General features: G+C 41.8%; 1 protein-coding gene across 4 annotated transcripts in view; it reads left to right on the top strand.

Annotated features, from left to right (window-relative positions):
• sema5ba (sema domain, seven thrombospondin repeats (type 1 and type 1-like), transmembrane domain (TM) and short cytoplasmic domain, (semaphorin) 5Ba) overlaps positions 1 to 12,764 on the top strand; it is a 172,020-nt gene extending 159,256 nt beyond the window's left edge. For 2 of the 4 annotated variants that reach the window (XM_071480839.1, XM_071480829.1), the window contains exons 19-25: positions 1,188 to 1,358; positions 3,251 to 3,373; positions 3,485 to 3,535; positions 4,069 to 4,206; positions 6,247 to 6,291; positions 8,111 to 8,316; positions 12,076 to 12,392. In XM_071480839.1, the coding sequence (XP_071336940.1) occupies positions 1,188 to 1,358; positions 3,251 to 3,373; positions 3,485 to 3,535; positions 4,069 to 4,206; positions 6,247 to 6,291; positions 8,111 to 8,316; positions 12,076 to 12,252 (911 nt within the window). In that variant the 3' untranslated portion in view covers positions 12,253 to 12,392. Of the gene's footprint in view, positions 1 to 1,187; positions 1,359 to 3,250; positions 3,374 to 3,484; positions 3,536 to 4,068; positions 4,207 to 6,246; positions 6,292 to 8,110; positions 8,317 to 12,075 lie in introns of all 4 variants that reach the window. The other 2 variants (XM_071480850.1, XM_071480859.1) reach the window with 2 other exon arrangements.
• The last annotated feature ends 417 nt before the right edge of the window (positions 12,765 to 13,181 follow it).

The following is a 13,181-nucleotide window of genomic DNA, read 5'->3' as shown; positions in this document are numbered from 1 at the left end:
AGCGGTGGCTGGCTGTGAGAGCTAGTCAGAGTTAAGTGGTCACAGCCTGCTTCCTGCCTCTATGTCACACTAATCCACTCAGCTAATGGAGTTTTCGGCAGCGCTGTGACGTTACCTGGCAACGCTGCATCTCTCTGTCAGTCAGACGGACATCAGCCAGTCAACCAGCCAGTCAATTAGTCGGTCACGCTCCTTTGATTAGATCAGATTAAACATTAACGGTCCCCATGGAAAGACTGAATAAATGCAACAGTAAGACAGGACACAGCAAAGACATAGTAGAATATGCTCAGAAAGTGAGCAGAACCCCAAATAGACATTTATTACAACAGACATTTAAAAAACGGAGAGTGGTAAAACATTTGAAATATAAAATGGATGTAGAGTGGAATAATAGAGAACAGTAAGACAAAAGTACATGAAAAAGATGAAATCAGGTTTCACATGAACAAGCAGGTCTGTGAATGAACAGAGAAGAGTAGAAACTGATAAAGGTCTAAACAAGGTCTAAATATTTAAAAATCCATAAAGGCGCCCGCGTGGTGCAACACATATAAATTCTGCCTTAGGGTAAAAACACATTTTACTTGCAGCCTTGGGGCAAGTTCAGCTGGTGCAACCAGCCCCTGGAGTCAACAAATAATGCAGAACACAAAGAACACTAGCAGAGCTGATTGAAGTCTTACAGAGTCTTGTCACAAGTCTTCATGAGCAAGTTGCAAGTTGTGATGCACGTCTGTAAATACTGACTATTAAAATTAAATGTTGCTTGTATGAACAGTGTTTTTTTTTTTACATAGCTGAAAGTCCTTTGAATTGGCCAAATATTTAGATATTAAAGATGAGCACCAGAGTGAAATACCTGCCGGTTCTGTATTTATTTATTTTTATTATTCTGGGATTTAATTGGTCAAAACATAAGACTTGAGACTTAAGACGTAAGTCTTGTCAAGTCTCATGGAAGTCAAGCATCACATCAGTCAAGGCTTAAGTCATTGTGACATTCAGAATGAGCCCAAATCATTTCAGGCTCACTGAGGAAAATGTTTTCCCTGATAGCGTCTATCACTAAGAAGAAAATTAGCTATAACTGGCAGCCAGGATATTTTGGATTAGTATGCGTCTTATCACATCTTCAAAGGCAGTATGTGATTCTGTTCTGTAATGTGTACATGTGTTTGTTACAGTGAAAGGTTCATGGTCCTGCTGGTCGTCCTGGTCTCAGTGCTCGGTGGGTTGCGGTGGCGGTCACTACCAACGCACACGCTCTTGTAACAGCCCTGCGCCTGCCAACGGAGGGGACATCTGCATAGGACTACACACAGAAGAGGCCCTGTGTAACACGCACACTTGCGACGGTAAGGTCGCTCGTAAATTCAAAACCTAACCCTGTCACGCCACCATTGCTTTGGGTCCTTTCATCACACCTCCAGGCAGGCAGTCATCTCCCACACCGTGTCATTTCTGTGTTGTCCCATTTGCTAAATTGCACCCTCCATCTTTTCCTTCTGAATAAACCAGGTCACAGATATATGAAAAGATAAACAGAGTCATGCTGAGAGAACAACCCATCCTCCCACCATGTTTTTTCCACTGTGCTGCTGCAGCTCTGAGCGCCATGGCAACCTATCTGGAAAGGTTTAAAAAGAGATTCACTAGTGTTTTATGAACCATATGGAAATCTCAGATGATGCATCTGAAGTTTTGAAAGCCTGTCAAAGTAAAGTGCATGTTTGTTTGATAGGAGTGTATATCTATCTCTCAAGGTTGTGCCAAGGTTTTGCACAAAAATGTGTTTAGCAACATAACAGTTATAAAGGTCTTGTTTATTAGTGCAATAGAGAATGATATTAAAGAATCAGTGAACTCAAATTAATTCTCTATAGATTGCAAAAAAAAAAAAAAGCTTTTGTTTACTCTTATTAGGCAGTGGCATTGTTCCAGACCTGCAGCCAAAATCCACATATGGACCTTAGTCCACCTGCTCCAGGTAATCTGCAGAAGACGCTGTCAACAGTTTTCATCAGAAGTGTTTCTTCAATGAAAAGCTTAAAGAGGAGGCTCTGTGGAGCATCCAGTGTCAGAGCGACATTTTTTTCTGGACAAAACACATTGCTGTTAAATTTTCTTTAATGCTATTTTTCAAAGCTATTAGTACCACAAATGTAATTTCTTTTACCTTAATTGGGGAGAAAATATATTAAAGCCTGGAAAATTAAAGACAAAACTATCAAGAAACCGTTAAAGAAGAAAGAGATAAGTGAGGAAATGTGTTATTTTAGTCATTTACTGATGCTTTAATAGCATAACTAACATATGATTAAAAAGTAAAATAGCAAAAATTTACAATAGCTTATGCTGTAGTTGGGTAAGGTGTTTTTTTTGGTTTTGTTTTTTTTTTTAATTTGGAGGTTATCCCAAAGTCTCATGTCATGTGATGATGAGATGTGAGATGTATAACAACGTCCTCCATGTTCCCCCCATCTACTCCCATTTTGCTCGCACAAGGACACTGAAATATTCATGAGAGATCTGCCTGCTAATCCAGGAAGAGAAAAAAAGTCCAGTAACAGAACTCATAATAAAGGTTCAGCCTCACTCGAGAGTCTAGAGTTTAATTTCAAACAGGCTTCAACACTTTGTCACCACGATGTGATTTTCATCTTTTCTTTATTCATTTTGCTGAAAAACAAAAATGGCCCTGGCAAATAATCATAGTCTGGGGTGTTCATGCATAAGTTTCAAAGTGTGTGTGTGTGTGTGTGTGTGTGTGTGTGTGTGTGTGTGTGTGTGTGTGTGTGTGTGTACAGCAATGTCTTGTAGTGCAGATGATTTCTACCTGAATTAAATAGTAGTTTCCTCTGAACTGTCGTTTTCCTCAGCTGCTTTTCATTTAGAATCAGCCCAGCTGTCATTCTCAGGGAGGGTAGCGCTTACAGTGAGCCTCCCTGGTAATTACAAAGAAAGGTAAATGGCTTTCTGTCTTTTTTCCTCCTTTTGTCGAGATGCTAATCAGGCTCCTTTATCAGGTTAATGTTTTCCTGTTTGACGTGGACCAACACATCCCTTTGAGCCTGTGCCGATCGACTGTCTGCTAACAACCTCTCCAGCTCCGATCTGTCTCCTTGTCCGTACGTTATTGACAGGCACGGCATCAGTCATCTATCGGGGGTCCTCCTGGTGCCACTGCATGTGTAATTAGAGGCAAGCTGGCTGTCAGTCACAGGGATATTTGATGCCCCTGTTGCAGGTCATTTGATTAAAGTGTCCACCAGTAATGGAGGACAGCAGGAGGAACTGTCGGAACAGAATACTAACGAGGAGCCTCGGGGCCTGACGCCGTTCCCTCTGACTCGACAGTGCGAATACGCAGGTCGCCTGGGTGACAAAAATAAATGGGAATAAATGAAGCAATTAAAGTTGGCTGTAGAGATGCACGGTTATTAAACGTGTTTGTGGTGGACTGTGTGTTTTGTGTGTCTAGATGGTTGTGCTGCAAGAAGGGAGCAGGTGATGGAGACTGAGCAGCCTGTTGGTAAGCACCAGACTGATAGAGAAGGTAAAAGAGGCCTGTCCTCTGCCTCTACTCAGACCCTCTCTGCCAAAACTGCACACTTGAGAGCACCCTGAATAACAAACCAGCTTTTTCATCATGCCTTTCATTGCGGTGGCCTGTGCTCCCTCCACTCCGGTGCTTTTAAATACAGGGTGAAAGAATGCAGCGTGTTTCAAAGGGAGGAGCTGGAGTTGGGAATTTTCTCTTTCCTCTTGGGTAGGAGCCTTTGTTTACTGCTCAGTTGCCTGCTGCGGGGAAACGGCACTAAAGCTTGGCTCAGGAGACAAACATCTCCGCTATGCACTAAACAAACTCTCCACGGGTTTTCTCTTCCAATCCTGTTTACATCACAAACACTTTTTGGTGTGTCTGGGCCGTTTGGCCGGCCAGCAAGGTTAGTGGCCGCGGGTGGCTACAGCTTGGGTGGGCGCGTTGGTTTCCAGGCCGCCTGAGTTTGATGTGGCCTTGTGGTTGTCTGGGTTTGTATTGATTGTTCTGTTTTCTATGTTTAGGTGGCTGGATGGCCTGGTCGCTGTGGTCAGCCTGTGATGATTCAGGCTTGCAGATGAGGAGTCGGGTGTGTGGTGCTCAGGGCAACACCCCCTGTGTGGGGAACAGCACTCAGCGCAGAGACTGCAATGAAATACCTGGTGAGTCAGTCAGCTCTCAGATACACGCTGTGCATGTGCAGCCTCCTCCATAGCAAGTCCGGCCATCTAAAGATTCCTCGAGTGCGATGTTCTTTTGCCAAAATTTTGCGGAGATGACCTGTGTGAGACCTTTGCAGCCCTTAATATCCTAAAATGCACTGCACGCTTTCCATTTGTTTTGTCATGCTTTTCATTTGGCCTTTTTTTTTCTTTTCACTGAGAGACAACCTCTCTTTTGCAAGAACACCCTGATCCCATTCACAGTTACACACACTCACACCTGAAAGCTGCCCACACTTGCCGGCCACTGAGCAGCTCCACTGGAGCAGATGGGCTCAAGGGCACCACAGTGATGTTTATGTGGGAGGGGCAAAAGCTTTTTCACTTTTCTGGTCCACAGATCTTCCGGTCACAGGCTTCCTTCTCTTACCTTTAGGCCAGCACTGCCTTTAGTTTATGACACCTTCAAATAGAAACTTTTTTCTTTTTTTTTTATTTTCAGTATGGAAAGCAGAGTACAAGATGCTCTTGGGCTTTTTTCTATTTTTTTCTATTTCAAAAATACTGATTTCATACCAGGGACAAGAAAGCAGCTGACAACAGTTAAAAATCTGTTAAAAAACAAACAGAAACCTGTTCTGACAGGCTGCAGTGACGTCTGAAGAGTCTGAAAAGATTCATTTCACAACCATGTTATGTCAAATGTATGCACAGGACCAAACCCTTCGTATCAGTCATAGAAATACTTACATCGGACAAGAACAATAATATAAGATAATACCATCCAATATAATTCCACTGAAATTTAAAAAATCGTCTCATTTATCACTCAGCCCTATGATTATCTAGTCAATTTATTCATTAATAATTTCAGCACTGTTTTTTTCTATGATGTTTTAACTGTGCCAAGAAATTAAAACAAGAAGTAAACTAAACATGGCTATCATCAGACTTTTTTACTGCTTTGTCGTCATCAGAGGTTTGATAAGGTTTTCCCAAACACACTCTTGGCTTTGATCTCTGTGATGTCAGACCATCTCATTTTAGGGGGAGTTTCAGGTTCAGCCCACAATCCTTGAGTCCTCCTTTAGCATCATTCAGAAACAACAGCTCATCTGTCATTGTCAAACATGTACATAGTATCATAGTCATTCATTGTCAGCATAGTCATCATCCTCACCATCCTTATTCACTCACGTCCATACACACAAACATGCCTCGCTTGTGGGTATGTAGCTGACATCCTCTCTGTGCACTAAACTCATCTGCTTCTGTTAATTAACCATAATTAAGTCCATGTGAATCCAACAAGTTAGCAGTTGACCCTGTTGGACTCGGCGCACCTTGTTATGCTGATGACAACCTCAGAAAGTTTCTGCTGAAATGATCTTTCATGGCCTGCCAGAGCCGGCCTCTCCACACTCAGAATCCCTAATGAGTCCAGACGAAGGTGATTAATATTAATGGGTTGTCACAACACCAAATCACATCTAATTTCAGTGCAAATTTCAATGAGGCGATAGATGGATTTGTTAAGGTCACTGGCAGAGGGGAGGCGGCTGTGGAAGCCGAAGAATTAGGCCAAAAAATTAATCAAGAGATGTGGCACTGCAATTAAAACACACACACACACACACACACACACACACCCTCCCTGCTCCTTTCTTCTTTCCTTTTTGGATATGTTAGGACAGGACGTGTTGTAGATGTAAATTACAGTCTTGCCATCAAGTGTCTCCAACAGCAGCTGGAGAGGTTCAATATGACAGAGCAGAGGTGTTTTTTTCACTCAACAGTTCATTTTTTCTCAAATAATATAAATCTCCATGGACCGTTTGCATAACGTTTTAAATAACATTTCAATTTGTCATTCACTGTTTTTGTTTCTTCATGTGTCAACTCTCCTGGTGTTACAGTCTGTGGTTGTTGTGTTCTGAAGGCTGTCTCTTCAGGGAGTTGTGTGTTGCATGCATGTGTGTGTGTGTATGTGTGTGTGAGTGCATGTGTGTGTCTGACCCTGTGTTCCTCTCCTCTCTGCAGTCATTCTCCCTGCATCTGGTTTTGATAAGGACAAACACTGCGGAGGTAAGTGGATTAACAGCTGCCTTTGCTTTGTTTCTGTGTGCACGTTAGGGGTTTTTTGTTTTGTTTTATGCCCCTGTATGTCTCCACAGATGTCTGTTCATGATGTGAGTTTTCATACATTTTATGTGCATCTTCATGCATGCGTTTATCTTAGTCTGTGTAAAACTCTAACAGCCAATCAGGCGGCAGAAGAAACATAACATACACTGTGATGTCGCTGGAAGGGGCCTCAAGTTGACTAAAATTGCAAACTGTGACATATTCAAGACAGCAATTTTTCTCCATGTTCCAAGAAATGTGAGACTCACATCAAAACTGAATACTTTTCTGTCATAAATTACTGCTGGGAAGTACAAAACCACAAATTCAAAGCCAAGTGCACATTCCTGTCCTTGCAAAGACAGAGATCAACACAGTAGAGAGTCCAAAATTGCTTAAATAATTGCGGACAAAATGTGAGGTTCAAATCATGCAGAAATAGTTACAGCAGCCCATGTACAGTCCTTTCTTCCTGTCAAAGCCCATGTAAGTTACTGCTCTATTCCATAATAATAAGAAAAAAAAGGTATGTTTAACTTAACAGGTCTCATAGCTCAGTTACGTCACTTGCGTCAAAGAACTGGCCATTCATATTGAAGTGACTGTGCTCAGTGAAAGAGCAATGAAAAACTTCAAGGTCTCTGCTGGAAGACCTAATCTCCCTTAAACACATACATGAGCATTACATTTGAGTTAATTTGACCAAATGAAAAACTTGGATGCGGTTTTTGTTGGCAAAAGCTGACACAGCAAACAACGTTGGCATGAGCATCATCAACAGAGTAATATTGCAGAGTGCCAGGTAGTATTGGCCGACCTGTGCACCTGTATGAATAATTCTGCAAGGGCTCTTTTCATAGCTAAATTTATTCAGAGACTGATTTTTGGAACAGAGTTTAGGAGAAATTTGACAGGGTTTCCAGGGTGAAAACTGGAAGCAAAGAGCAGCAATGACCTGGTAATTTAATCAAGACCATGTTACTGTTTGAGTGAAGTAGTGAATTGTTAATTATTAGTTCCACTGCCTAGTTTTTCTTTTCCCTTATTGGACAGCTTACAGTGTTGATATAACCGGGTTGTGACATGCAAAAAGATTTGAATTAAACTGAAGAAGTTCTGGTTATATGGTGTCTTATCCATTAAGCCACCGGATACCCTTTGTATTTCCTGTTTAAAATCTGTCTTAATCAAATCAGAATGAGAATTGTGATAAAAGTGGAGGCTGTGGGGGAGACAGTCAAGAGGAAGTAAGATAATGTTGTGGATTTTCCATTAAAGCCCTGGACACAGACACAGAAATGAAAGCACAGACGCTGATCGACCCAAAGATTAATTAGAAGATTATTATTGATCAATAAGGGGAGAAGGCTCACACAAAACTGGAAAGTAAAATCATTCCCTGTCCCACCAATACAGAGTCAAGCCTCTGATAGAAGAAAAACAAGGAAGAAAGAAATGAAATGGTTAAGACACATATCAGTTTATGATTACAACACCCACAAGATATGTACAGATTACATAAAGACCCAAACCACCTGCAGGTCTGGACCTCTATGAGCATGAAGAGGATGAGGAGAACAGTGGGCTTCTTCAAAGTATAACAAGAACACATTCATTTCCAATAACACAATCAACATCATAAGAGTTAACTAATGATTTTACCTCCACATTTTGGAATTAAAAATGATAAATCAACCATTTAATCTTCTGTTACTTTCACAATGCAACACTGTACGCTGACTCTTTAATGACGTGTTCTTCTATCTTCTTCATTTCCCAGCGTTCACCTCCATCCACCTAATCGCCACCGGTGTGTCTTGTTTCCTCGGGGCGGGGCTGCTGTCCTTCTTGATCTACGTCTACTGTCAACGTTTCCACAAGCCTTCGCAGGAGTCTGCCGTCATTCACCCCACCACACCAAACCACCTCAACTATAAGGGCAACACCACGCCAAAGAACGAGAAGTACACGCCCATGGAGTTCAAGGTACGTGGTCATCAGAGGGCTTTGTTGCTGTGTTGTTAAATATTTAATGGATCAAAGTAATTCAAGGAAGAAAAGTACTATTTACCTGGTGGTGCTCATATGCACAAACACACCATATGTAAATGTTGAAGATTCAAGGGCAATGAATGTGATTCATGTTTTATTTAGCGCCTTTATTCATGCATTTATCTCAATAGAGCGCTAACCACAGAAGATGAATTACTGTTCATTTTATTCCTCCTTGCTCTTATACAGAACTTAAAGGCTTTAAGCCTTTCTACCTGCCCACAAACCAAGTCCTTATTAATGGGACCCATTAACTTTCTAAAGCATTAGTCAGCCCTCGACCTCCCTCTGCTATCGCTCTACTGTGCATTCACATTTACAGCAAGTCAAGAAGCTGTTTTCATAGACTTTCAGTGCAATTTTGTGTCCTGTTCTCTACAATTTCTGTTGTTTACTCTCTAACTGATCGCTGATTCAGGGAGATTGATTTTCCTGTCACTGCAAAGTGGGTCAAAGCTTTGCAAAGTTTGTGATAAACAGCTGTGGAAAAATGAACTTGGGTTAGGTTGAGTTTTAACATTTTTGTCAGCATAGAAGCTCCAGGATTTCAATAGAAAGTTCATTAGAAATTTATACCAGCAACTTTTTCTCTCAAGTTTTGTTAGCAAGTTGAACACGATACTCTACTAAGATATATTATTCTGCGTTTGAGAAGCAGCGCAGTGATTTATTTCATTCTCTTATATTCGGTCACATCATCCAAAATCAGAAACTGCATCCATCTTACCTTGAAAGTTGTGGACAGGTTGTCCTCCCTGCTGCGTCTCAGTGATCACAGAGCAGCTCAGATTATCAAATGATATTACAAACAGATGTTTTGACATAGCAGAATGTAGTAAACTTGCCAATCCGGGGATGACATCACATTTTCTGTTGACGCTAATCCATCATGCCTAACACACTTGTTGCATCTCAGATTCTACTGTCTTTATGTTTGTGGCAGTAAAACTGGATGTTAGGTCATGCAGCAGATTCTGATTGGCTTCCTCCTAGGAGACAGGAAGTTGTACTACATCAAAAAACATATTCACCCAAAAGGCAGTTTTTCAGTACTGACACAGGCCTGTTTTACTTCATGTTGTCTTCATGAGTCTTTGCGGGCCTTCATGTATTATGTTAATAATACTAATTCTGTTGGTCAGGAAGTGACAATACTGTTTCACCAACCCTGATGATGTCATCTGGGTTATCCCAGGTTAAGCTTGAGACTTTAAATTTTTGACAGTAAACCTGAGTTAAAGAATTTGGGGTCTGCAGTTTGAAAGATGGTGGGAACCTGAAGAATCAAGTGTTTTTGAAACTCGACTCACACCCGAGACAAAAAGTCCAATAAAAATCCAACGTCCATGTACATACAGGTGCTAGGTATAAGCTGGCGCTGTTGGTGGTGCGCTGCTGGTGGGGGTTACTGGGAGGATGGTGTGAAGCGTTACTGGAAGGATTGTGTGCAGGGTTAGTGGGAGGATGATTCAGGTGCACAGGAAGAGAAATGTGTAGCGCAGCCATTGAAAGGACATTTAGGTTATGTAATTGAAAAAAGAAAAGAAAATGTAAGTCAATGTAATTATGGCTTCTCCTTTTTCATCGATAAAAATATAAAGATTTTGTTGCTGGTAGACTATTTATGTCACAATCATCAAGGCATATAAAATAAAATTAGTGTCACTGTGTTTGTCAACTTTCCTGTAAAATGCTGTCTCATAGAATCATAAACCGCTGTGCAGTGTTTTGGCAGCTGATGGGCCATCAGTTTATGGACTTATTATTCAAACTGCACTTTCTGGATTGCATTTCATCTTCTAAATGGCACCCCCTGCATTTGTTTTAACCCCAGAGCTATTTTCGGTCTGAACACAGCCTTTGTCTGACACCAGTCAATGAGTGCCAGCAGGGATTCATCTTAACCTTTCCCATCAACAAAAGCATGTCTAAGATCCTACCAAAGCATGGCAGGAGCATGGTGCCTAACCACAATGACCCATCCCTGTGTTTTTGATCGTGTTGGCCTCCTGACACTTGTTGTCCTTGCTGTCATTGTTGTTGGTGTGTGAACGCGGTGCTGACAGCCGCTGTGGTGTTGAGAGCCTGAACTCATTAGCTTTAATGACCAGAGGGGGCGGCCAGACTATGCTGGATCTGCAGCCGATGTCACCGTGCACCACTACGGCTCTGTTTATCGAGCAGGTTCCCTCTCCTCCAGGCCAATTTATGATGCCCAGCATTGTGTATTTCACTGACTCTAACCTGATTATCTTCCTGCCTCGGTCCCCAGAGCTATTCAGATGGATTACATTAGTCTAATGCTTCCCCTGGAAAGTGTTTCACCTTATGTTCAGCTTTTACCAAGACTCAGCAATTGCATTAAAACAAAATGTGAGTTTTAGACTTATTTTTATTTAAGAGAGCTGCAGTGAATTCCTGCCATCTCATATATTAGCGTATTGAGTATGCTTGACATGAACTAAATTAAATTTGTTCAATTGGTTTGCTTTGGTTATGAATACACTTGCAGCACACAAGCTATAACCTCAATGCCAGTGGAGGTATTTTATTCATCCGTGGGGCAAGACATACTGCTATTATTAGTACCTCTAATAGAAAACACACTGCAAACAATCTCTATCAGTTCTGGCTATAATTAAGTCCTCAAAACCTTATTGTCAGATGATAACTGAAAACATCTTCCAGTGCAAAAGAATAGTTTCCAGTGCAACATTCACCTATGTTTACAGGATTTTCCAGGAATTAGTCTCTATCCATTGTCTCCTTTGGGTGACTGCTTTGTAGCTGTAACAGCAGGAGAGATGCAAGTGCTAGGGCCAAGACCAGCCTCCCTGCCATCAGCAGCAGACATCCTCACCAGATTGAGTGCATTAAAAAAACATATTTTGGCCTGACTATCAGATGTTTGGGGTCGACGTCTGTCCATCTGGTTTTAGAAAGATTTCTGATACTTGTTGGAAAGCTTTTATTGCACTCAACGTAACGAGATGTTAACCTGTCTCTCCTCTGCTGTGCTCCACGGGGGGCAAACATGGTGAAATACAAAGCAGAGGAGAGGAGACTTTATGTGACCGTAAGTGACAGCAGAACACAGTACAGAGACTCACACTCAGCTGAAATGAAACAACAAACAACACATAAATTAGGTAAATAACACAATATTTCACTTTTTTTTGGGGGGGGGGGGGGTGGTAGAGGACACTGTACCTTAAAATAGAATAAGCAGGTATTTTAGATAAATACCTGAAAACAAGCCGGCACTGAAAACAAGTTGAAATATTTTATTGCGTTAGCAGCTTTTTCCACTTGTTTACCAGGAAGAGTTCAACATTTTTGGGAGTACGCTCATTTGCTTTCTCGCCAAGTGTCAGATGAGAAGATCAACATCACTCTTACGTCTGTATGGTTAATATGAAGCTACAGCCAGTAGACAGTTAGCTTAGCATGAAGGAAAAGAGCTAGCCTGTACAAAGTCCCACAAATAGCTATGATTCCTTAAAGACAAATTTTAAAAACTTGATTAGATTGACAGAAAACCTTTAAGCAGGACAGATATGTTCTCCTTGTCAGAGTTAATTAAGTTAATATTTTGAAAATACTCATTAATATAACATAAAATATGAAGCATGTGATTGTATAAACTGTAAGAGAGGGAAGTGTAATCCTTTTTTTTCTCTGCTGTCATTCCAGACACTGAACAAAAACAACCTGCTGCCAGATGAAAGATCCAACTTCTACCCAACACCGCTGCAGCAGACGAACGTCTACACCACCACTTACTATCCCACAGCACTCGGCAAATACGACTACCAGCCTAACTCCTCCCCTTCGCCATGCAGGACCTACAACCACAGCAACAACAGCTGAGACACGCCCCACAACTGGCTCTCCAACCCCCCCTGCCGCCACCCCAAACGGACACCACCCAAATGCCATGGTGACATAACTGCACCGACATGAACTGAAATGTTTCTGAGAGCCAGAGGTTCCTGTGTTCGCCATCGCCCCTCTCCTCACTCCCGTAGTCTCTTCCGCATGGTAGGGTTTGTGTTTTCAAGGGCGTTTCTGGAACTTTCCATCAGGAGATGTAGGTTTGGACAACAATACCCATGTCCTGGTGCAGTCAGGGACTGATGCAACCAGCTCAGGGTGTGTTATTGTAAGGGCCTGACTTAACAAAGCAGTGTCAACCCAGAGCTTCATCTTCATGTGGGGATCCAGTGGAAAACTCTTGCAGGGTGAGTCATGGCTTTAGACAGATTAATGTGACTGACACACCTCAGCGCAGGTGCTGAGTCAAGAATCCACAATTGCAGAAATGAACAAGAACAGAACATTTAAAAAAAAAAAAAAAGTTAAATTTCTCTTGAACTGGGTCACAGTTTTACTCGTCTCCATTTCAAGCCCCATTCTCAGCCTGTAATGAACTTTGAGTCCCTCGACAACAAGAGCAGTTACTGAGAACAAACAGTGCATATCATTACGTCCTTGCCACGCAGCATAGCACGAGAGAGCAACAACAAAAGAGAAAACTCATTGAGGTTGATGATGAAATAAATTACAGATCAATATCAACTTGGTTCTTCGGGGGCGTATGCACACCCTGCATTGTTGGTAATTCACGTGACGGAAAAGATAAGAACTTCAGAGAGGATGAAGTTTTTGGATGGATGTTTGGAGGAATGGAAACACTAAACATCAGCCTGAGGTGAAGAGAGATAATCTCTAAATCTGCTTGAGATCGGAGTCATGCCTTCTTCTGGACAAGGACGTTCATTCGCAGAGTCACAGCGAGG

Source organism: Trachinotus anak, unplaced genomic scaffold (genome assembly GCF_046630095.1).
Source record: "Trachinotus anak isolate AG129_WGS33_773 ecotype Australia unplaced genomic scaffold, CSIRO_AGI_Tana_v1 ptg000001l, whole genome shotgun sequence".
In the NCBI taxonomy this organism is placed as follows: Eukaryota; Metazoa; Chordata; class Actinopteri; order Carangiformes; family Carangidae; genus Trachinotus; species Trachinotus anak.
This window is presented reverse-complemented; position numbering and strand designations above follow the sequence as displayed.